General features: G+C 42.1%; 1 protein-coding gene across 1 annotated transcript in view; it reads left to right on the plus strand.

Moving 5' to 3' along the window:
* The window catches only part of CCBE1 (collagen and calcium binding EGF domains 1), a 91,123-nt gene that overhangs the window by 61,585 nt on the left and 5,264 nt on the right, over nt 1–24,274 (plus strand). The window contains exons 3-6 of the mRNA XM_026045008.1: nt 8,647–8,699; nt 15,562–15,696; nt 15,858–15,995; nt 20,139–20,245. Of these exons, the coding sequence (XP_025900793.1) occupies nt 8,647–8,699; nt 15,562–15,696; nt 15,858–15,995; nt 20,139–20,245 (433 nt within the window). The remainder of the gene's footprint in view (nt 1–8,646; nt 8,700–15,561; nt 15,697–15,857; nt 15,996–20,138; nt 20,246–24,274) is intronic.

The following is a 24,274-nucleotide window of genomic DNA, read 5'->3' on the forward strand; positions in this document are numbered from 1 at the left end:
TCTTAAGGTTAATCAGGATTTATGTCCTGTTTGGAGTACTGGCTTTAGAAATCCGACTTCGTCGCATAGTTTCTGTGATGTGCTTTTCTGTGCATGGATGTATAAAAGGCGCTTGCCTTTCACTGTTTATTAAAAAGGGTTTATTAGACGTTGCTTATGCAGCATTTTTGCAATCTTGTTGATGAAAGATGCTATATAAACTGGATTGGATTGGGCTGGACTCCGTAAATCTAAGAGCTTGCCAGCAATTTATTGCTGTTGGACTCCAGCGACCCAGCAAAAGAACAGCAGCCAGCAAGCGAGCAGAGCTCCTTACGGCGCTGCTCTGGCACTCCTTCTGTTACTGAAATGGAATTTATTGCTTTCTCTCTATCGTGAATATTTGGTAGGAAATTGGAGCCTCGAAGTGAAGAGTCATGGAAGTTTAAAAATCCAAGAGACTGGGCAGATGTGCTGTGATTAGTCCTGTACTCTGGCTCACCTTTGTTTAGATAAATAATTGAATGTATGCCGTCAGTAAGACAAGCTATTTGCAGTCTTGGAAGGCAATTTGGCTCCCAGTCCTCTAATGGGAAGTCAGAGAGGGTGGAAAAAAGACTTATATTTCTTTTCTTTTTTTTTTTTAACTTTAAATCACAAAGGGATGGGTTATTTTAAAACATGAGCTGGATATTGGATCATTTCAAACGAGGTTCAGAAGGCTACTTGTTTTTACAAAATAAAATACTTATGAGAGTGCATCATACTTTACCAGTTGATTAGACTATGTAGCAAATGATGCAAATAGTACCGTCTTTCTATCAAATCATTTTTTTCTTCCTACCAATTTTCACAACTGTCATTTTGACAATTTGATTTAGTTAAATACAAAGCAACTTCACCTGTGAAGTTAAACAAAATCATTTGCTTGGTACAACTCCTAAAATACAAAAGCTATAAAATAAAACAGCAAGACGAACTTGACAATATGTATATAAGGCTGAGGCTAAGCAGATGAGAACAATCAAAAAGTCTTTTATTTAATCACTCTGCTTTTTTTTTTTTTTTTTTTTTTTTGGCAATAAACCATATGAACATTCCCCTGCATTAAAAAAAAAAAGTCAAGATCCAAGACAGAAGGGAAGAAATTACAGCCCAGCACCCAAGGAATCACATATGTGAGTCTGAAGATGGTTACCTGCACAAAAATTGGCTTTTCCGGGGGCTGAAGAGCCCCTTTCTGAAATTGTGTGAGACTTGATGTCCTGCATAACATGATGATATTGTGGCTGGGAAGCACCCGTGGCCCAAGTTGGTCCTGACTCTGCAGCAGAGCATTATGGCTTCTCTCAGAGCCTCAATCTCTATGATTTCAAATGGAAATCCCAACACGACGGATTTCTTTCATTATGGATCAGAAGGAAGATCACAGGAAGCACCTGTGATAGTCTGTATTTTGTCCAGAACAGACCCAAAAAGTTTACATAACCTTTCCTATACTGTTTGAAGCGGCTTACATTTTTTTGCTCCTTTGTAGAGAAATATGCGCTCCGTTTCTTTCATGCAGTCGCAAATACTGAGTTCTGCACTGGCTGCAAATCACGTCAGCAGTTTGGAAGATCCCTGGTACTCTCTGAGACGAAGGAACCACAATTTCTATTCCAGCACCATAAAAAGATGAGATAAAACAGTGCCTTGAGTAGCTAGGAGAGAGGGAGTCAGTTAACCATGTGTTTTAATAAAAGAGCAGCCAAACAGCATATCAGAGAGCTCTCAAAATCATCAGCTGACTTTTAGTTAGTATAAACTGGCACGAGTCCACCAAAGGCAATAGAGGTTGGCTGCTTTTGCCAGGGGAGGATCTGGTCCCTGTCCTCTGTTCACCACAGAGGAGTCTATGAATCGTGAATCTTATCAAAACCTCCCCATTAAAAATAACTGGAAATGGATTTTGTTTCTGGTATTGATGTTAATAACCGCAGTTGGGCAAAAGAGCAGATAGCGGAGCTTCCTTTAAAAAAGAAGAAAAAATGAGGCAAATTTGTTTGAGTGGAGTAGCTGATGAGAAGCATGAGCTAGAATCAGGCAAACCATTACTCACTGAAAATCTAGCTTTCAGAAAAAAGGAAACAAGTAGTTGGTTGCAATGATTTGCTTTTGGAGTCTGAGTTCCAGCTTTGCTGATGAAGGGCAGGTTTCTGTTGTTGCTCCAGTAGATCCTCCTTTTTTCCTGCTTTATTCAGTCAGTTAACTGGAAAAAATAACTGCACATATCCCAGCTGTGGTCATAGGTGCTGCTGCATAGTAAAATACATGCAGATATGCACCCTGTGCTGTGTCCTTCACCCTCAACTAGGGACAGTGATTGGAAGTGGTAAGGCTTGGACCTTTATGAGTTACACCCTACGTGATCATAAATTATCTCTTTACACAACTGTGGAAAAAAAAAAAACAAGTCTGGAAATCATGGCAAAGTGTATGTTGAGTGTATGTCTACAGGGAGGCTATCCTTTCTTACTCAAGATTTTGGTATGTATCCCACAGAAAAGCAAACAAGCGTTTTCTCTTGAAAAAGCTTCAGTTCTACCCCCTGTTGCTATAAATCTTCTCTCTGTGTGAATCGCAGCGAAGCTTCGCGCAGCTACTGCGCTGCTTCATTAGCACCCTTGTGCTGCACATGGGCCCCGTCTCTGCATGTTTTGGCACACAGACCTGGCTCTCATTTTAATTTTATATATAATATGAAAAAAATGCAAGATTTTCTTCTAAGGTACCTTGCTGGTTCACTTTCATGGCTGGCTAATTAATGTTTGTGAGTTAATTACTGTGTTGTACATTTGCATTTTTGCTGCACTGTGTATTTCTGCAATTCAGGATGATCAAAGGAAAGCACAGGCTAGACACAATAGGCCTCCGTCCTAACAAGGACTCCTCTGTGCGATTAAACACAGCAAAGCCACAACTTTGCTGACTTTGGTCTTGAGGATACAGCACAGGCTTGCATGAGCTCATGTTATGATATTGTCTGAATAAGTCTAGTTTAAAAAAAAAAAACTACCTTTCCTCAAATGATTAAATGCATTTGTGAAGAGAAGTGTTGACTTTCCATGAAAATGTTGGCTTGCCATTGGAAAAAAAAAAAAAAGGAAACATTCCATGTTGTTCTTAGGGTTTTGACAGTTGGAAGTCGAATATTTTTTGTTTCTTTTTTTTTAGTGAAATGCTGACCTTTTGTGCTAGCACAGGTTTATCATAGGGGAGGCTTTCTTGCTTTTGGTTTGCTGTTGAACAGAACACCAGTAGTTGATTGCACCATGCTGCTTTGATGTGGTTCTGCAACGTAAGAGCTAAATAAGCTGGGTTTAATTTTCATTAGCTGCTCTCCTGCCTTGTTATTATTTTCTAATAGCCTGGGACAACAGCCATGATATATCTAAACCCACATAAAATGTTAAGTGGCTCTTATTTGCCCCAAACTGAGACTCCTCTGACATTCATAGGTCAGAAATGGCATGCTGGGCAGTGGGTTTGACTTGCCTGACTACCTATTGAGCTGCTACTTCCAGGAAAGTTATTCCATGTAGCAGCTAAGCTTTGAAACTGCCCATGCTTGTTCTGTTAGCCCATGAGAGATGAGAGGGAAAAGGCTTCTGCTTAACCTATGTTTTGGGGGGAAATCTACCTTGAAACTGATTTTCTGAATCTGCAGCGCAGTAAGGGTAAAGAAAAGATATTATATGAATATGAATACATTAAGGGTAAAGTTTATTATATGAACTTCCTTTCTGAGTCAATGTATTGATTGCTGTGCCTGCTTTGTCTTCTAGAAGACAAGTATTTCCTGGTGTCAGTTCTTCTATTTGTACTGTTGACGTTTTCAGGAAGCTTGAAGATTGTCCTTAACGCACAGTGTTCATTGGAAGCAAGTATAGGACTTTTCTTTTTCCCCTCCTCTTTACTACTTCTCCTTTCCCACTTTCTTTTCCCACTTTTTCCATTCCCCTTCCTTTTCCCTTTACCCTTCCCCTGCATTTCCCCCTTCCACTTCTCTTCCTCTTCCTTTCTCTTTTCTTTATTTCCAATAATTAATTGACTATTTTGTATCATTTGCCACACTAATGCCATGGTAGAGCTTTGGAGACTCTTCTCCATGAGATACCAAAAAACTGTATAACACATCAAGTTGCCCTGAGCCAGCTGTCATCAAATGCCATGTGCTGCCCTATTACTACTTACAGATACAGAATAAATCTCAGTTAAAATATTATCCTATAATTATTCACATTCCCAAACTGTTTCAACTCTGGTAGGACCCTGCATCACTCCATTTATCTACAGAAGCATATTCTAAGTTCAGATTACTCCTGATGCTTCATTCTGATGTGCTCTGTGGCCCAAGAGCCCCTGCATGGCACCATGACCATTACCAACCTCTCCTGTCCTTCTCCCAAACTGCTTAGGAGGTTTGCCCAGGATAGTCAACAACGGGGCGGGAGCTGTTCATTTTTTGTCCATTGGTACCGGCACCGTGCTGATACTGTGGACTTAAGGGGAGGGAAAGCACACCTTGAAGACCCTGGAAATAAAGGGTGAGCTCAGTGCCCTTCCTCCAGCTGCCAAACAGAGGGGCAGCAGTGTCCTGACAGCAGGCCAGGAGGTAGCTGTGGGCTGAGGGACAGCAGCCGTTCTCCAGGTGGAAACAATTAAGGGGAAAATCATCAGGAGCCGCATTGGATGAGTTACTGCTGATAGTTCCCAGATAAGCTAACTTAATAAAGTGTGGCTTAATTAAGCCACATTCCTTTCATCCTGCCTGTCTGGGGCGATGCTATTAAATAGCTACAGCTTGGTGACATGCTGCTGAGAAGCAGCTGTCTCAATGAACTTTGTGGTGGGCACCAAGGGGGACCTTTGGTCTGCAGGACATGAGGATGCTCAGGGAAAGCTCCCCACATGGTCTGCAAGCAACGGTCCAAAGAAGCCTCTGATGGAGGTAGATCCTCAGAGATGCTGCTCAGCCGTTGCCTAGTCATGTATGTGTCAAAAATTTATAGCTATCAAACTTTTGACCCCAATTCCCGTCTTCTAACGTTCGGTGATCCAAACAGTCTCAACCTTGGCAGCAGAGGGGAGCAGTTAATCCTCTTTCGGCTTCGCTTGCACTTGTGCACTTGCCTGAGTGAAAACTACATGAGAAGCAGAAGTTGCCAGGTGGCTCTAATATTTTAAAAGCTGGTTCACCCTATTAAAAGCTGTAACAGATAGGTCTGCTAAAAGCTGCTTCTTCTGAAAACCAGATTTAAGGATAATGAATTATTTTCCACATTTCAGTGGTGGAGTTTCCTACCCAAATGTGTGTTATTTACAGTGTTTGATGCATGCTCATGTGTTCAGCTGCCTAGCAACTGTCTTGCTGAAAGTTATTCAGTCATTAAAATTATCAGTGGAGACCCCCTCTTACCTCTCATTTCTGTGTAATGAGATTGCTGCTGTGCAATGTTGATTAGACATGTCATCCTGGAGCTGGATGTTTGAAATAAGTATTGCTATTAAAATGCCTTTGCTAATGATCAACTGAGGTGTCTATCATTTTGATAGATTTCCTTCCAGGAATGTATAAGGCTAAAAAATGTAAGCATCACAGGGTTGATTTGTAAAGTTCGGGGAAATGGATAGTGTGGTATTTTATTTCCTGTGCATTAACTCTGAAGTATCAGCTCCCCTCTGCTGATACTCGTTTTCGTGTCTGAAGCTTACTGTGAAGTACAGAGTGCACTAAAACAGAGTTTTGTAATCTTTAATTGTGAAATTATTGGCTGGGGGAATTGATTTCTGGAGTGTAAACCTGAGAGCAATGTATCCCTTCCTTCTGCTTCATTAGATATGATTTAAAGCTCCCAGGATGTGGAAATAAAATACTGAGGAGAGGTATTACAATATTTCTGAATGTCCTTTCCAGAACGTTCAACAAAATCAAAAAGGAGACTCAAAAATTTTTCAAAAGCATCTAATTCACCTGTGGAACTCATTGCCTGAAGATGCCATTGAAGCTAAGAGTTTCAGAAAGGGTTTGGAGATCCTCCAGGCTAGCAAGAATATCCAGTTGTTTTGATTAGAAGGATATGCTAAACTGTGCTTCAGGATGTCAATGCAATATTTAATAGTTGTAATTCAGTATGTGGCAGATTTTCAGACACTGGAGTATTTCTCTCTAAATTACATATTGTTCCTCCGTAATACAAACAGGGTGTAAGACAAGCTGGGCATTCGTCAAGGCCAGTGAGGCAATTCCTGTGTGAAGACTTCCCTCATGCCCTGCGGTATGGGGAGCCACCACTCTGCTCTTTCAGCAGAAGACATGCCAGACAGCAGGCCAGCTGTGCGAAAGGAGATGTGCAGGGCAAGGCATTTGGCAACCAGAGGAATCCAAAAAGTACAAAAAAATCACAACTAAGCAGTGCAAAAACAACAAATCCAGCCAAAAGCCACTGCTGACTAATGGATTTCAGAGGAGAAGGGTGCTTGGCATGTAAATCTTACCCATGGTTGGGTGCAGCTCAAGGCGTGCATGGGCTGCTGTCAGCTGCTTAGCTTTTGTGCGGAAGAAGCCTAATGCTGATGATTGGATGGGAATTTACAGGTTAAAGGGTAGAAATGATAAAGGCTGCTGCTCCCCTTCCCTGGTTAGTCTGGCTGGCACAACCGCATGGACCAGCATCTCAGAACAGATGCCCTCCTCTGCTCTGCTCTTAGCTTGCTCTCCTTTAAGCCAGGCTGTAAGCAAAGCTTTATCACCACCACCCCCTGCTTCTGAAGACAGGAGGAGATGAATGTGCACTTGGAAAGCCATCAGCATGGCTTGCAGCATAGGAACAACCTCCCCGATGCACCTTTGAACTCCTTCCTCCTGCATTTGTTTGTCTTGCAGATAAAACTTCACAGCAGTGTTTGGAGAAAAGTCTAATGAGGGACCACTGTTTGCATAACAAAGCAAGGCTTCCTCCTCAAATGCTCGAGCTTCATTAAATATAATTTATATTCCAGCTAATCTCTGGAAGTGGGAAAAAATGCAGCCAAAGGTTGTTTTTGCATAGTTTGGAATAATGCATTATTTGTTTTAAGTGGTCAGTTGCAACTGATATTTGCTTCAAATTCAACATAATGATGATTTGTGGTGGGCTGTGGACTGTCTAGGGGAACGTTGTGTCATTGACTTCATGGCTTTAGCACTCTTCTGTGTCAGTTATTGAATTAAAAGGTATGACCAAGTTGATGGTTTCTTAGCTTTGCGGAGATCTCAGCATATCCACAAAATGTGAAAACTCCTGACTCTCTAAAATACGCAGCTTTTTCTTCCCAAAGCCGTGTAGACCTGATCGAATAGCACATTGAATGGCAGTTTGCTTTTATTTTTTTCTTTTTTTTTGCAGTAGTTCTGGTAGCTGCCACCTTGGGACCTTTCAAGAGGTCACTCGGTGCCTGCAGAGAGTAGCTGATGAGCGTGGGGTGATGAGGACAGCAGCTGTCCATCAAGGCTCCTCGGCCCCGCTGGGAATCCGGGGGGCACACTGAGGTTTCCTGACCCCAAAGCAAACAGGCAGATATAACAGAGCGCTTAAGTGCCATTACAGCCTAGCAATAACAAAAAATGCACTCAGACTGTTTTTCATAGAGTAAAAAGCATAAAAAAGGTCCAGTCTTACAGAATCTCCATTATAGTTTTGCTCCTTTGTCTAAGTAAAATTCTCCCTCTCTACACTTGAAATGCTCAACGCGTTGCACTTATCACCTTCCAGCTTTATTAAAATACGAGAAAAGAATAATAACACTTATCTTGCGTGTCCTTCTAGCTGAGATTCACCCTTTTCTGTAAGTTTACACCGTTATGGCAGATGTTTGAAAACACCCTTCAGTTTATCATGAAAATTATGAGCCAGATTGCATGCGTGGACAGCACGGAGGTGTGCTGTGTCCTTTCAACACGGAGAGGCAGGATTTTCAAAAATCATCTGTAATTTGGAGTGGTTCAATTTTGGAGAATCCAGCCCATGCTGCTCAAGAGCTCTGTGTAGCCTCAGGTGGCTGCCCGTGCTCTCTCTTAAAATGTCTCCAGTCAGACACCCAAAAGTCAACTGGCCAAAATTGACTGATCAGTGAAAACTACAGCGAGGGGCCCTTCCTTAGCTTCTTGTGTATTTAGCTGCTATCCAGAGATCCAGAATAATCTTGTCTGAGGAACAGCAACACATTGTCTTGTTGCTCTGATTTTGTTCTCTGGATTTTTTATACTCTCTCTGAATTGTTGATTTTTTTTTTTTTAATTAAAAAAAAAGAGCTGACCATTTGCTGGCATCTTGCCTGTAAGTAAACATGCATTCATCCCCGCAGGATCAATGCATCTGAGAGTCTCAGAACATCCCCAGTGTCCCAACTGGAGGAATAGGCAGCTGCAGATGTTGGGGAAGAGTGAGCCTTGGTTTTACACTTAAACGGGAGACTGTGCAGCAGTGGTGAGGGAGGCTTTCCCTATGGACTTCCATAAGCCTCCTCATCTTACTGGTCTCATCAGCTCCATAACCATGATCTATCCATGACTGTATTTAAAGGCGACAGCAACCTTTAGAGAACATATTTATTTATTTATTTATTTATTTTATTGTTTTTCAGGAAAAAATGCTGTAAGGGTTATAAATTTGTTCTTGGACAGTGCATCCCTGAAGGTATGTGTTTTCACTGTTCTTACTCCTTGTGTCCCGGTGTATTTGTCTTTTCCTGTTTGCCCTCTTATCTGCACAGCCAACTTGGAAGAGCATCCTGGTTTAACCGCAGACTCAGCTGTGCCTCATGTATCAGTGGAGGAACGGTCTCCAAGAAATTGTCAGGCAAATAAAAAATCAGTGTCTTCCAAAATTTTCAGTTAGCATGCCAGGCCTTGATCCTCCCTAAATATATCTGGCTGCACAGATCAGGTAACATGAGCTGGTGCAAACTTTGGGCCACGTTCTGCTCTTGGACGTATGCGCGGGGGCCGTCTGTGCATCCAGAAGCACGTGTTTCCTGACTGATGGCTTTCACAGAGTTGTGTGAACACCAGTGCTCAGGCTCTGGGAAGAACCCAGGATAAATTACAGGAGGAGTGTTAAGACTTTCATTGAGATGTACACTAGCAATGGAATAAGAGGCAGGAAGAGCTGCACAGATCCCGCTTCCTTCACAGGTGATTTGGCTTGTAAATAATGGAGAGAGGTCAATGATTAGGTGAGTCAGTCCAGCTTTTAATTGCCTATTTCCTGAGGACATCAGCAAGGGGACAAACATCACTGAATGGTGTCCCTGTCTTCCACTGCCTTTCTAGTGGGTGGACATGGCCCTGTTGTGGACATGGGCTCCCATTCACCAGCTGGCAAGAAGATACTAGGAATTACTTGGGTTAGTTCATGCTGTAGGGAAAAGGAAATGTCCTGGAGAATTGTCCCCATCATTTATAAAGACAGTATTTTGGTACTAATGCCCAGTGGTTCCTGTAACAAGATCTCTCTTAGGGAAGAGTGGGAAGGTTTGTGGGTGAAGCTGAGACTCCCACACGTGCTGCGTGACCCTATGGCCACGATGTATTTCAAGGGCCTGACCCAGGCAAAGCCTGGGAAGCTTCCAGTGGTGTTGGTGGGTTTGGATCAGAATTACACTCACATCAATGCCTTCTGCAGAAATCCTTCTCCTACAGCTCCAGCTTCTTTCATAGATGTCAAACTGCCTGCAAAGTTGCAAAGGCGTCCTGTGCCACCAGGCTGGCTGGTGTCATCTACAGAGACAGGCAACCCACCTTTCACTTGATGCAGGCATCACCAAGGGTTCCTCTCTATCCAGCCAATGACTTTCTATAAGCTGCAGCTATTATAACTACTGCTTCGTCCAGTTTGCATGAAATCGGCTGACTAAGAGGCTCTGAAGCTATTGGAGAAAAGGAACTGTCAGACAGAAGTAAATTATCGGATACTACAAGCAAATAGGCCATGTTTCCTTAGGGAAGCAGATTTTTGAAATGGTTTACGGTCTCGCATCCTTCCGTTTGATGATATATAGAAAACCTCAAGTTGATCTGAGAGATTTCCTAGTTCACAATGGCAATGTCCTAAAAAGAAAAGCGACAAGTTACCATGCTTAAGAGGGTCAACTCTTTTGGGGGTTGTAATTTCTGGCCAACAGGCTCTCCCCAGCTCTGATTGCCTTGCTGCTGACTGGAAACACTAGCAGACCAGTTAGAGAACAGATCATCTCAAAATGAGAATTGTATTTTTGCTGCTTCTTTGAGGAGCTAGAGAGAGTTTGGGTGCAGCTGGTGCTTACAAGGACTGCCTCTGTCTGTGGTTTTGCAGTGAGTCTGTTTTGGTACCTGGGGAGTGAGATGGACACTTCAGTGTCCATCAGCATGGATAGCTTCAGTGTGAGATGGACACATGGAGCAGAATACTATGCTGTACTGTGCAAGGTCACTATTTGTGTTGATGGCAGAAAACCTGAATCCTTTCAAAGCGGAAAGAAGCCAGAATCTCTACAGTCTGCCCTCCAACTTTCTTACTGAGTGTAACATTTTTATATGCTGATTATTCACTAAATATAATGGATACAGCAGAAGAAGTAATAGGAACAAAACCAAAATGAGGGCCATGACAATAAATCATTGCTGGCTTCTAATTTTTATCTCTTGACGTTTTAAGCAATTATGAGAGCTGCTTTTACTATGTACCCGCTGACTTCATTTAATCATGTCTATTAACTGGATCTCCGTAACCTGAGAGTTTCTGCCGTTAATTGGATTTCTCTGTTGTCTGTGGCTTCTTTCCCTTTTTATCTCCACTCCCCTTTTCTTCAGCCCAGCCTATATTTTGCCTTGAACTTCACAAGCCACAGCAGTTGCTGTAACATCTGAGACAATCTGGGCCTTTGGTGTTGGGACTAGAGACATGGTTCGGAGCAGGGCTCATTTCACTTACTCCATGACAATATATCACTTGGCTCTTCACACATTGTTTTGGCATAATCTTGACAGAGTGGCTGTACAAAAAGCATATCTTGTCACAAGCACATAAATATGCTGCAGATGTGAGCTTATTAGAGCACATCTGCACCTTTTAATATAGTATTGGCAAGTTGAAACATAGAGGAGTAGTTCCAGCCCTGTATTCCTTGTGATTTAGCAGTGGGTGCAAGGAGGAAGAGTGGGAGAGGGATAGACTCTCCTTTGTCCGCTCTGTCACAGCAGCCTCAGGAAGACACCCATCTCCTCTGCTGGCAGCTGTTATTTAAACAGACTCTTTCCCTCAAGAGATGTGTCTTTGTCCATGAGCACCTTCAGTTTCTCTCCTGCTCTTTCTCATCGCTCCTTGAAGAGCAACAGAAAGCAGCGTAGCCCAGTGAACTGAACCCTACACCCAGGTTCTGCATTTCTCTTTGCTTCGCACACACATCCTCTCCCTGATGTTTGGTTGCAAGAGGCAGGGGCGAGGATCCTCGGGAAAACAGAGTGAAGTTTGTGTCCATGATGTCCCTCTTGTAGTGTCTCTTTCTGCTCCACTTGACCAGATACAGAGGCCCAAAGAGCTTCTTGCCCATCCCTCTGAATGGTTGCCCTCCTCTTTGCATTGGAGACTGGCAGTTCCAACCAGGTCCTGTCTCCCAGCTTCATCAAGAGTAAAGCCTCTGTACCACTGGTTCATTACCTGGGTGCCCTACTTTTTGATTAATTCACACCAAAATTCTCTATGGCAGGCAAACACTAGTTGTACCATCTCTTTCTTTGCTAATGCTATTTCAGAAACTTTTTCTCTTTTTTTTTTGGTGCAACTTGCAGTGTTGCATGGTCATTCCTGAATTCATTCAAAGCTGAATGTGAAGTCATTTGTTATTCTGCTTCTGGTTTTTATATTTTTTCAGTCTGGAACAAGCTGATCCTCCCTGTATGATTTTGATTCAGCCTCAAACCACATTTCATAGGTTGGGCTGGCAGACAAGGAGCTTGCATGTGAAAGCAATATGCATCCTTAGACTGACATTGCACACAGAGGAGATGCTCTGCAGCCAGGATTTGCTGCACTTTTTGCCCAATTTTGTCCTAGCCATGAATTCATCTCCTGAGAGACTCATGCTGCCTGGGACGAAAGCTCTGGAGATACACAGAGTTTAGTAGGTCCAGAGTTTAGTATGGAATTCAGGAGAACTTAATGCAGTTCTCTGCTCAAGCACAGACTTCCTCTGCTTCCCAGTACCATCCATTGATATTGCGGTCAAATCCATTGATATTGTGGTCAAATACACAATATCTTCATTGTGGATTTGACACAACGAAGACATCTAAGTTTGCTGAGGACTGTGTGAGCATCTATATTCAAGCTTTCCTAATCTAACCCCAACTGTGCTGACTCTGCTATAATCTACATTGGATGTTGAGGCCTCTGGATCATGTCTTATGGCTCTTCACAGACCATCTGAAGGTCATTCCTAGCCTGCCGTAGAACAAAATGCTCTGAGCTTAGCACATCCCATGCCTCTAATTTCGTTTCAGAGCCAAGTATTTTTATACTGATAAATGTGGAAGAAAGAAACTGGTAGAGAGCAAAAAGGAATAGAACAGGGAACTGTGGAAACTCTTGGAGAGCTAGCACTAGCTAAATACCAAAATTTAGGTTCTGAGTGTGTAGACCAAATCCTTTGGTAAAGCAGAGGCTACGTCTGAAAATATATCTACTTTAACACAAGTTAAAGTACCTACAAATGCAGGTTATGTGTTTTTGTAAGGAAATGATAGCGCTTTGTGACAGAAAAGGCTAATATGTTTTGTGAGGAGGAAAGAAATGTTGTATGGCTTCACTTTAGTAGGGCTTTTGAGACCCTTTCAAGTGGTGTTTTGACAAGCAGTGTTCTTGATGGAGCTCTTCCTAAGGTGGATGCATAGGTTGTATTTGTATTTGAAAAGGAGCTACATGAAATATAGCAGAAGAGAAAAGATTAAAAAGAGCTGGGTTGTTTAGTCTAGGTAGAAGAAGGCTGAGGGAGACGCGATAACAGTTTTCAAGTTTGTAAAAGCCTGCTGCAAGAGGGGAAGTAAACTGTTCTTCATGGCCAAGAGTAAGAGGGCAAAAATAATGAGCTTCAATAGCTCTAAGGGGAATTTAGATTAGATGGTAGTAAAAAGCTTTCTCTCTGCAAGTATATTTAATCCCTGGAACAGCCTGAATGGTGGTGGTGTGTCTCCAGCCCTGAGGTTTTTCTAAGTATAGGCTATATGAACATCTAATAGGAACACTTCACATAGAGCTAATCCTGCTTGCGGTGGGAGAAAGACCCTTCCCTTCCAGCACTGTTTTTATGACTCTTTTGGAGCACATATACACATGGAAGTGCAGGGAAGAGGCAGCTCCCTTGGCCTCCCTTCTGAGTAGGTTGAACAAGGCAGAGGCCAAATTCAAGATCAGCCCTAGCTAAGAAGCAGACGTTTTTGGCTCAGAGGGGGCCATATCAGCATCCCTTCCAGATGTGTGTGCCCTGTCTGTGTGGCCTTTCCAGGCCCTCGCCACTCGTGCGCAACAAGGATTTGGGCCCCGATCCGTGCAGTGCCAAACGCTCAAATTCTACTGCATGACGGGCCATTATCTTCAATAGACTGATTTTATTTCAGTGGGAAATAAATCTTGTACTTGTGCCCAGGGAAAACACCACAAATCCTTTGGTTTTGTGAATATTTAGGAGTGCCAAATGGAGCAGGGGCTTAAAGTGTCACCGAAAATCACCCGACTGGCCCCCAGGTGGTCTGTGTTTGAAGGCATCGGCCCTGGTTTTGTTCCAGGCTTGTGCAAAGCCTTGTACCCGTTTTTACCTTTGTGGGAGGGCCTGGTAATGCAGTCACGGGACTGAGGACAGATTTCAAGAGTAAAAATCAATGCAGTTTTAGAATAAAAAGGAAATAAAAGATGTGTTCTGTTCAAAAGGTGGCAAGCACAAAGCGGGGAAATGCTTGGCACCATTACAATGGTATTTTTTGGTCTAAAGGACTTTGATGTGACACATTGGCACCACAGCAGCTTGTTAAGTCCTCCTTGGCAGTTTTCTGTGCCCTGGCACGCTGTCACTTTTACCTCCAGAGCTACAGATGTGCTCTGGATAACACACAGCCAATGTGGTTTCACTTGCTTTACCATCTTCTAGTTCATTTTAATTGTTTGGAAAACTCATCATTCTCAGAAAAATCTGCTCCTCATTAGTGTTAGTCAATAAGGAGTTTGGGGTTTAATTGTTTTATACTGTACATATGCAAATACAGTGCGTTGTTGGAAACTTAGTGGAAACACTTAAATTTGTTTTAGACCTGTCCGGTTTGGAACAGGAATAAGTTATTTCTTCAGTGGCCTTCCAGTAAGCTGTATGGGAAGGTCATGTGCAGCAGCGACAAACGAAGTGAATTACTGGGTAAATGATAACGTTCCTCTGACAGAGCCACAGAAACTACTGTTTGATCTGGCCTAAAATCTGAACTTCAGGACTTGAGGTGTTTTTAAGACTGGGCACTACTGCGTTGCCTTTCTTCTCCCTACGAGCATTCCTCATGGTGCTGCAGGACCCTGATCAAGGCCCCGTGGGCCCGTGCTGCCTCTCCGTGCATCACTGGTGCATCACTGGTGGCTCCGCAGCTGGGTGTCTCAGTGATGGGGAAGCGCTGCTGCAGGACCACCAGAACCAGGAGCCGGAAGGGAGACTTTCCAGTCACGCAAAGCCACATCTGGATATACTGCATGGCTCATGGCAACATGCCTCATCTCTGGGCAAGGCTCAGCTTTGCTCATGGCAAGGCCAAAATAGGCCACATGAGTCCTTCAGTTCAGTCCCATGGTCCCAGGCTCTGCTTCACCCTGGGTCTATTCCCTGGACTCCAGCTCTGTTGCTCTATAACAGTGAGATCAGAAACAGATTCGCCTTCCTGGTTGTGAGATGAGACTTCAGAGCGTCTGTTGTGATTCCACTGACAAGCTTCGCCAGTGACTTGTCATATCCTAATTTTCACATCACTAATATGAAAAGTGATGGGAGTTTTATAACAGTGTGTTCTTTGCTAGAAGAGTTATAGCTGTTCTTGAATAGTTACTGTATGATTTTGTCTAATTTTCCCATATGAGATAATATCTATCTGAATTTGGCAGTTACCCTCACAGTGTTTCCCAGTATTTTGCGTTGTAAATGTTGCTATCAGCACTTAAACATTTGTGGAAGAAAACAGCAAATAATTTTTATGTAACTTAATATTTCTGTGAGAAGAATTCCTAAATTCTGCGAACTGGGACAGCGCCCATTTTTAAAAGTCCAACTTTAAGACACAGTTGTAAGTTTATAAGTTTTATTGTAAGTTTCTAAGTTTTAACAATTGCACTTTTGCCCTAATACATTGCTCATGTTTCCTGCATATTTTCCAGGCTTCTTCAATCCTCAGAAATAATGTAGCAAGACTTTGTTAATGAGGAAAGACAGCGATGGAATGTTTGCTATCGAAGTGCTGCTGTTGGTATTTTCCTAATCGTATCTTTCTCTCCCCAGACTACGATGTCTGTGCAGAAGCCCCTTGCGAACAGCAGTGCACAGATAACTTTGGACGTGTCTTATGCACCTGCTATCCTGGGTACCGCTACGATCGAGAGAGGCACAGAAACAGAGAGAAGCCTTATTGCTTGGGTGCGTAGAAGTGCATGTTAAGTTTATCTATGGTAAAATGTGTGCAGTGCCTCTTTCTCCAACTTTAATGGTGCACGTTGCACGTTTCATGGGGAATTATTTGTTATTTTGGAGGTCTGAGCCCCCTGGCTTTAGGATGTGCTGAATACTTTTTCCTCTAGATATCGACGAGTGCGCCACAAGCAATGGGACCCTCTGCTCTCAGATCTGTGTCAACACCGTGGGCAGCTACAGATGCGAGTGTCATGAGGGTTACACCCGGGAGGATGACGGGAGGACATGCACCAAAGGAGATAAAGGTATATTGCTAATGGGCGCTAAAGATCCTGGGCCATTGAGCAGTCAGGCTTGCACATGAGGCGTGCATGGGAATTCCGGCGCCTTTTTAAGCATTATTTAACCCAATAGCTCACTTAAGCTGAGTAACACTTGAATTCTGCTCTCCTGCAATAAGCTGAATGTCTCCGGACTGTGATCAGTTTTTTTGCTGTTGTTATGCAAGGAACATGTGAGGGGTTAAGGGAAACAGCAAGGAAGTGTTGCTGCTTTTCACCATTGGTTTCAAAGTGTGAGTGTTGTGCATATAAGATTTTTAAGTTTTTGCCCTCATCACAATTATTAAAGTGCACCATTTAGAGTACTTCAGATCAAATACTGATATGGCATTTAAAAAAAAAAAAAAAAAAAAAAAAAAAAAAGGTGCGAAGCAAATAACCTGTGCTCTGGGGGGAAAAAAAGAAACTTTTTAATAAATTGCATCTTACCATTGGTTCTTCTACTAATAACTGAACATATGCAGCACTGGGTGCTCCAAATCCTATTGGATGGCAAAAAAATATATATAAAATTTTGCTTTTCCACTGAAAATAGGTGGTTAGACACAGCCCATTAATTATTCCTTATAGTTTTCAAATGCTTTATTTTCTTTATAAGTGTTTGAGAGTCATTAAGAAAAAAGATATAATATAAATCATCCCCTTGCAGATAAGTTTTTAGTCAACATTTTCACTTGCTAGTTCAGATTTCCTGACAGAGTAAATATCCAAAGCATTCAGGATCATGCTGGACATTCAAGGCTTTGGAAATAAGCTTCTATTATTTGCAAAAGAACAAATTTGAAGCTTTGTTTCAAACAAACACACAAAAAAAATCAGTTCCAGGAATTGATATTTAATTAAGTACCCGCAATATCTCAAAAATTTCTGAAATAAGCTGTGTAAAACAGGAAAGGACACTTTCTGTACTTTCACCCGATAGTTCTCCAAGGTAACTAACAGCATGAAGAGAATCCGGAGCTCCAAGCGCTGCAAGGAGCAGGCGAGGACACCGCTCCACCTCGCGGCCACCCCAGCCCCTGCACAGAGCATCACTTCTAAACTGCAGTTCCCTCCTGACAGCTCCAGATAATCCCCGTTCTGCGGTAGCTGGAACACTTAAATTTTAGTCTGAATTTTAATATAGGAGGCCGAAAAATGCGTGCAGGGACTTGCTCCAGCTTCAACCACATTGAACGTTTCATGGGGAATTATTCATTGTGAGTTCAATGGTGTTTGATGGAGACAAGAGTTACCCACTCCTAAGTAGGCAAATTAAGCCATCTCAGTAGGCTGAGCCCAGATAATATAACACAGATGATAATGTCCTCCATGGAGAGAGCGCCCGCAGCACCACTCCCCACAGGGCTCCCAGCCCCTTGCTCTCATCCAGCATCTGCAAGCCAAAAGCCATGGAGCACATGCAAAGCAAACACGTGGCTTCTCCAAGCACTTCTCTGAGCGTAGGTGCTGCTCACCGGAGCAAGGACAGCAACATAAATCACAGCCACTTAGTGGTTTTGTAAAGCCTTCCTAAAATGGGGCTGGTTTAAACCTTCTCTGAAATAGTTCTGGTTTCCCCAGTGAGGTTTGTACGATGAAAACAGGTTATATAAGTGTCTTGCTCAGTGCTTGCCAAACTTAGACTCTTAGGTGACCTCAGGATCTGCGCTGAGCGTGGGTGGCTCAGCCTAATGGCTTCCGGCCCCCGCTGGCCTGTCCTGGGTGGCTTCTGGCTTTATCCCTGCTCTAACCTGACTTTATTCAGATTTTGGACCAGACATGGGATCAGATGGGGGTGGAGGGAATGTCTGATGGATGTCTCCTTTTCCTGGGCAAATCATCTCCTCTGTGTGGTAGGAGTTAGGGGGATTCCGCCGCTCTCCTGGGGTGCAGCTCACACTCACTGGGGTGACACTTTTGGACTTCTTCCCAAGACAAGGGAATCCAACTGGATTTGGGTAAATCCCAGTGGTATGATATTTCCCAAACATCAGCTGACGCTCCTCTCCCTCTCTGCCAGGGTTGTCTCCAAGGGTTATTACAGTCCTGTTTTATCCATAGTCGTCGGCCTGTGTACCACATCCTCCTGGAAGATGAACTGCATTTTATGATAGGAGAGGCCAAATTCAGTGCTGCTTAATCTGTGTGTAATTCCACTGGTTCTAGTGGGATTGCATGAGGTTTCCAACAGCAGAGGATCTGGCAGGTTTTCCCTATGATTGTATGTTACTCTCAGCAACATTTTTTAAAACAACATGTGTATCTTGTGCGGGAACTCATCTAGTAAGATATCTATTAAAAGAAATTTTAGTTTAAGACTAGTACCAAACACAAACTTTACTGGAGTTTTTAAAAGGCAGTTGTTTAAAACTCCTTCTATACATGCACTTCTGTAAATCCTATGCAGGTCCAAAAACTGAGATGTCAAAACACTCATGGTCAAAAGAAAACTTAGCTTGTAGAAATATCAGTGTACCCTAACTGTGGCCTATAAATGGACAAAGAGGCTTTGGAAGAAGTGAAAGTCAAATTGATGCACATTAGAAATACAACTGTGAGGAAATGAGCAGATGACACACATTTAGTTATCTTCACATGAAGCATCGAGTAGGAAAATTACATTGGACAAGAGTGTAGGAGCAGGCAGGTGAAGGATGCAGAAAGTTGCCCAGACCTTCGCCTCATCTTCTCTGTTCCTCATCCTCTGATGAGCACATGAGTAACACTGATGTCCTTAGGGTTGAAGGCTGTTCCACTCCATTTACTTAAACCCTTTTCTTACCTGCTGTAGGAAAATGAAAGAAGGAAGCATATCTCTCATAAGCCATTCCAAGAAAAGAGAAATAAGTTTGTGACTTCTAAAAGCAAGAATATGTGATTTAGTGACCAATGGAGTAGTCCCACAGAAAATCAATTTGTCCTAAATTTCTGATTGGTCCCTACTGATTACTGATGGTCCATGGATGACCATTTGAGGAGTGAGTGCAATGGTCCTTATTGGACTCTGTAAATACATACATCTGAAGTCAAATACTACCTATTATCTTTAGTCCTAGTAAAATGTTCTCTTTTTCTTAGGAATGATAGAGATGTTTTCAAAATCAATACACATATACGAAAATATGATCAATTAAAGACATTCAAGTGTATGGACAAGTGAGAAGTAAACCACAGCCAAGTGCATTTTAGCTAATCCTTTTTTGAGGATCTTGAAAATTTGCTGAGTTTTACCAGCAGCATCTGCAGAATTCTTGCATTACGTGGTCTGCTTTGAATGGCCAGGGTTCAAACTTCCCTGGTAACCCTTAAAGGTGAACCAGACATCATATCTAGGTCCTCACTACACTTGGTTCCTCTTGAAAACTATATATAAAAAAAAACTTACCTAGAGTCTGCCTATAAGTTTTGCATTTTGTTTTGGAAACTACACTTCTCTTTAACAGGACATCAGTTCAAACAGCACTTGCTTGTTTGTGATGCAGGATTGATTCATTGTGTATGAGGCTGGGGAAAAAAAGACAAAAATAACATTTTCAACATCTGTTACAATTTGACTCATGTCATAGATGCTTGAAAAAATTCATTCTTGCATAGTATGTAGTGGTGTGACCTTTTTTACAGTGTAAATTTAAATCCCTATCATTAATTTCAATTCCTTTCTCTAATCCATCTGATTCCATTGTGTGGTGGAATAACTAATGATGATGAAGAGCAGTTGGTGCAAAGCGAATGATATGGCCGCATTGTAAGGGATTTTAATGTAATTTATAGCATATGAAAATTTGCCCTTTGGGGAACTGTAAATCAGTTCAGATCTACAGGGCTAGTCTACCATAAATGCAAAGATAAAAGAATGGATGTAAACATTTTCAGGTATTTAAAAAAAAAAATCTTTAGGGACTTTTAACTAGAAACAGCTGCTTTAGAAATGAGCTCAGAGCTGGCCTTGCAAAATTTCTTAGTCTTCTACAGCAGTTCACAGTCAAAGCACCATCAATGACAAAACTCCTTTTCACTTTCTGGGGAAATGCAATAGCCTTCAAGTCTCTGGCTGCTTTTGCAATTACATTATGAATTGTTCTCCTTTGAATCTTTATGTTGCTTTTGGAAACTGCTTTCTTTCAGCTGGGCTTCCCGAGAAATCTGAAAGCATGGCAAAACCAGGGACATGCTGTGCCTCTTGTAAGGAATTTCATCAAATAAAGCAGACAGTTTTACAACTGAAGCAAAAGGTAGGAGCATCGATCAGTCGTATCCTTACTATACCATTGTTTTATGACAACCAAATTTATGTGTAAGTGTTTGGAGCTGTCACTGCCATGTGGCTCTTGTGCCCATAAAGACGACGGCAACGTATTTTAAAATCATGTAGGAATGGCAATTTCTTCCTTTGTGCTCTTTTATTGCTTGTATGCAGGTTGCTATTCATACCAAGCTGATGGTAACAGAACCTGGCAAAACCCCGTCACGATGTGAGCCCAGGCTTTACAGTCTGTGTTGTCCTCTGCTTTCTATTCATTCTGAATGCACAATGTTTTGGACCTTATCCTCCCTTCGTTTATGCAAGTGCCACATGTTCTGCAGATGCAGTTTGCAGTAAGAGGGTGCAGGTACAAGATAGTTGCCAAATAGGTGGTACGTAAGTGGTATAAATGAATAAATACGTCACTAGCAGATGCATTAACTTTTATTAAAAAACAAACCAACAAAACCTCAGATCCAACATTTTTTGTATTCATTTTTAGTGGCCTTAGAAGTACAGTATAATGTACTTAAAAACTTCCCCTGGCTTTTATCTTTGTTTGCTTCTATATGGGGTCCTTTTGCACTTAGGTCGGATTGAAATAACCTAGGGGCTCACTCCAGGAACTGGAAAGCCAAGTGCAGATGTCCCGATTAAATGCCTCTTTATGGTACTGTCTGCTTCAGAATATTCAGGGTCACTGGGGTGGAAATGCTGTGTGGGATGTTTCTAAGCAATTACTGGTTGTAATCATTTCACCTAGGGGGTTCACCTACTCTCACTATGTCAATGCACAATTTTCTACAGTCACTTGCTGCATTTAATACTGTTCATTCACTGCATTTTTATTAGGAAGAAAGAATCTCACTAAAATGAGATACATTGAAATCTGGGAATACTTTTTATCTCAAAAATCGCAAAATATCATGTTTGCTTTCTGAAATCCTGCGAGGGCAAATGTGGAAGGACAGAATTCCAGGTGTGATGGAAGTTCTGGTTCTCAAATTTATCATGCTAGGGAATAGCACGTGGCTTACAAAAGAAGTCAGGGTTTTGAGACTCGGTCTGTCCAAGCCCTATAAGTGAGGCTGAGTAGCTTGCACTGACCTCCAGGGAGGAACCTGGAATCACAGTCTGTGCCAAAATTCATGGAAACTCATGGACAGAATTAATGGACGTTTAGCAGAAGAGTCTGAGAGGGATCCTCCACAGAAAATGCTGAGACTGGGGCTTGGGGTATGTTTCTGGAAGTGGTAGGTGCCCTCAGGCAAGTTGGGGTTTGGACTCAAATCCATACCGCCTCTGGAATGTGCACCAGCTACTGGATTAAAGGACAGAGGTGATGGCACTAGAACTTCTTAAAGGATTATACCATAGATTCCAGTTATAGGAAACATTAGTTATAGGATGAGAGAGCAGAAAGTCTCTTTGCAGGAGTTATTCAGTGGAATGAATTGTCCTCACGATATGCTAGAGGAACAATTGGGATAAGTTGATCTCAGACCCCCCAGGAAAAAGTGTGAAAATTTGGAAATTTGGAAAACTAGGGGAAGGATAAGTGACATGCTTGCAGATCCAATAATAAAAAAAAAAGAAAAAAAAAAAAAAAAGAGTGGTCAGTTCAGTATTATTTTTGGAGCCTTCTGCACAGATGATTCTTAATTAGAAATCCATACCTGGCATCACTCCTGTGAAACACTGTCCAAATCACCTAGATCACCAATTTCCTAGAAACTGCCCCAAACCCTAGATGCACCATGAAACACTGAACATGGAGGGGTCAAGTTTCTATCACTGTTTTCCTTTAAAATTTACTCCCACAAATATTTGCGCACACATTAAAAAAAAATGCATTTTCAAAGTACTTTTACAAATTGAAGCTCTGGATGGAGAAAGCTAAGGTCACTCTTGACCAAGATCCTGGTTGAACTTAAGGTGAAACAGAAATTAAGCAAATGAATATAGCCAATCTCCAAAGGGATTTGAGTCAACAGGAAAAACATGTGGTTTGGCCCCAGCGTATGGGGCAGCCATTTGTTGGCCATGAAATGTAAAAAAGTATTGAGTGAGACCAGAGCCTGGGTATTCTGGCACTTGCAGTGTGCCTCAAGTGCAGCTGACTCCGTGGGGAAGCATGTGTAGATGCTTCAACAGCGGCTATTTGATTTTTTTGAACTCACTAAATTATTTGTTAGCATAGCCTTGCTGGCAGGAACAAGTCAATAAGCAGCAGAACAGAATACACTTTTGAATCCTATTCACGCTGAGCCTTTGCCACTGAACACTTCTTTCTACTCCAGCCTGGCCATTTGCATCATAATCTGAAGCATTATTCACAACAGGGACTATATAGTAAGTGGCATTTATTTATCAGCAGGGCTACTAATAAACCCCTGTGCCGGTCCCCAGGCAAGTTGGCTGTGAGATCTCCCAGTTACTGGATTTTTCTTTGCAGCCTAGGGCATCTTGCTAGCCACGGGGTAGCCCTTTAGCCTCAACATCCCCACTTCTCCATCTGTGGTGCAGCGACTGGGATGTTGTCTCTGAAAACTGCAGGATCATCGGTAAATTAAGCAACTGTTTTTCTTTGGAAAACCAAAGATGACGATGTAGAAGACACAACGCAGAGCAATGAGTGTGGGCCTGGACTAGGTGATGTCTAGAGGTCCCTTCCAACCACAACCATTCTGTGATTCTTTGTGGACAGGCTCATAGGAGTCACCATATGACCTAAGAAACACCTTGGGGGACTTCGGTGAAGTCCTAACTGAATCTTCCTCTGGTTTCCATGGGAGGTTGCAGTGAATCTACCAAATTCCTGCAAGACTTACAACATGTCATTTACACTGTCTGTAATTCATTAATTTCATGTTTGGAACATGAATGCCCTCCAAAGCCTGAGTCACAAATGGATGATAAATCTTTGTATCCCTGTCATCATGTTTTGAATTCTAGACTGTAAAAATCAAACCATGTGTTTCAGAAATGTCACCGGGAACGGTTTCAACATTTCCAGCATTTTTTTTTCTTTCTTTTGCTTCCTTTAAAACTGTCGGTATATGCAGCCTAAAATTGCAAACAGCACTGGCTGCCCTAGAAAGTCCAATTTTTTAATTGATAGCTCGTTTGCTGAGAAAAGATTGCTCTATGTATTGCGACTACATACCATTATTATTTTGACTCTGCTTTACAAACAGTAGATTTGCACTGGAGGCAAGGAGGTTGGACTTGATGATCTCCAAGGTTCCCTTCTAACCTCAAATATTGTGTGGGTGTAAACCAAACAATTACAGAAAAAAAAAAATAAAAAAAAAGGAGTTAAAGGAGTTTTGAGAACAGTCCAGTGGGAGGAATTCCAAATAAATGAATAAAAGCAGTATTAGAGAGCAGTCCCATGAAAACTGCATGGAATTATGCAGTGAACAAATTCATTCAGGGCAGCAACAAAGCTGTCTGAGGATAGATTTGCCCTGGTATTGCAGAAATATTTCTTCAATTCTACCTGGCAGGATAAGATTCCCAACTCTTATGTGTGACCATTCACTAACAATAATATAATTTCCACCTGTAAAGCAGCCTCCCAACTTGTCATCTCCCTGCCACTGACGCTGGGGACATTAGAGATTTGCAGAATGTCTCTAAATACATTTATTATTAAATGTATTCATTCTGGGTAATCAGACCTGATATTTAATGGATGATGGCATTTCAAATAATTTTATGCAGTTTGTTTTCTCATTTGCTTTTGCCTTGGCATTTTTCTGCAGAGCAGATCCAGACATCTATTTGGTTGAATAATATGGTCTACAAAACTATACCTCAGATGCAATAAAGCCCTTCTCCAGTTGTGTGCCCATGGGTATAGCTGCTGAAAATGGATCTTTTGTTAGAATCAGGAAAATAACTGGTTTTATTTTTCTCTTTTTCCTTTCCTTTCCTTTCCTTTCCTTTCCTTTCCTTTCCTTTCCTTTCCTTTCCTTTCCTTTCCTTTCCTTTCCTTTCCTTTCCTTTCCTTTCC

This window comes from Nothoprocta perdicaria, unplaced genomic scaffold (genome assembly GCF_003342845.1).
Source record: "Nothoprocta perdicaria isolate Ctin4 unplaced genomic scaffold, notPer1 scaffold_393, whole genome shotgun sequence".
Classification (NCBI taxonomy): Eukaryota; Metazoa; Chordata; class Aves; order Tinamiformes; family Tinamidae; genus Nothoprocta; species Nothoprocta perdicaria.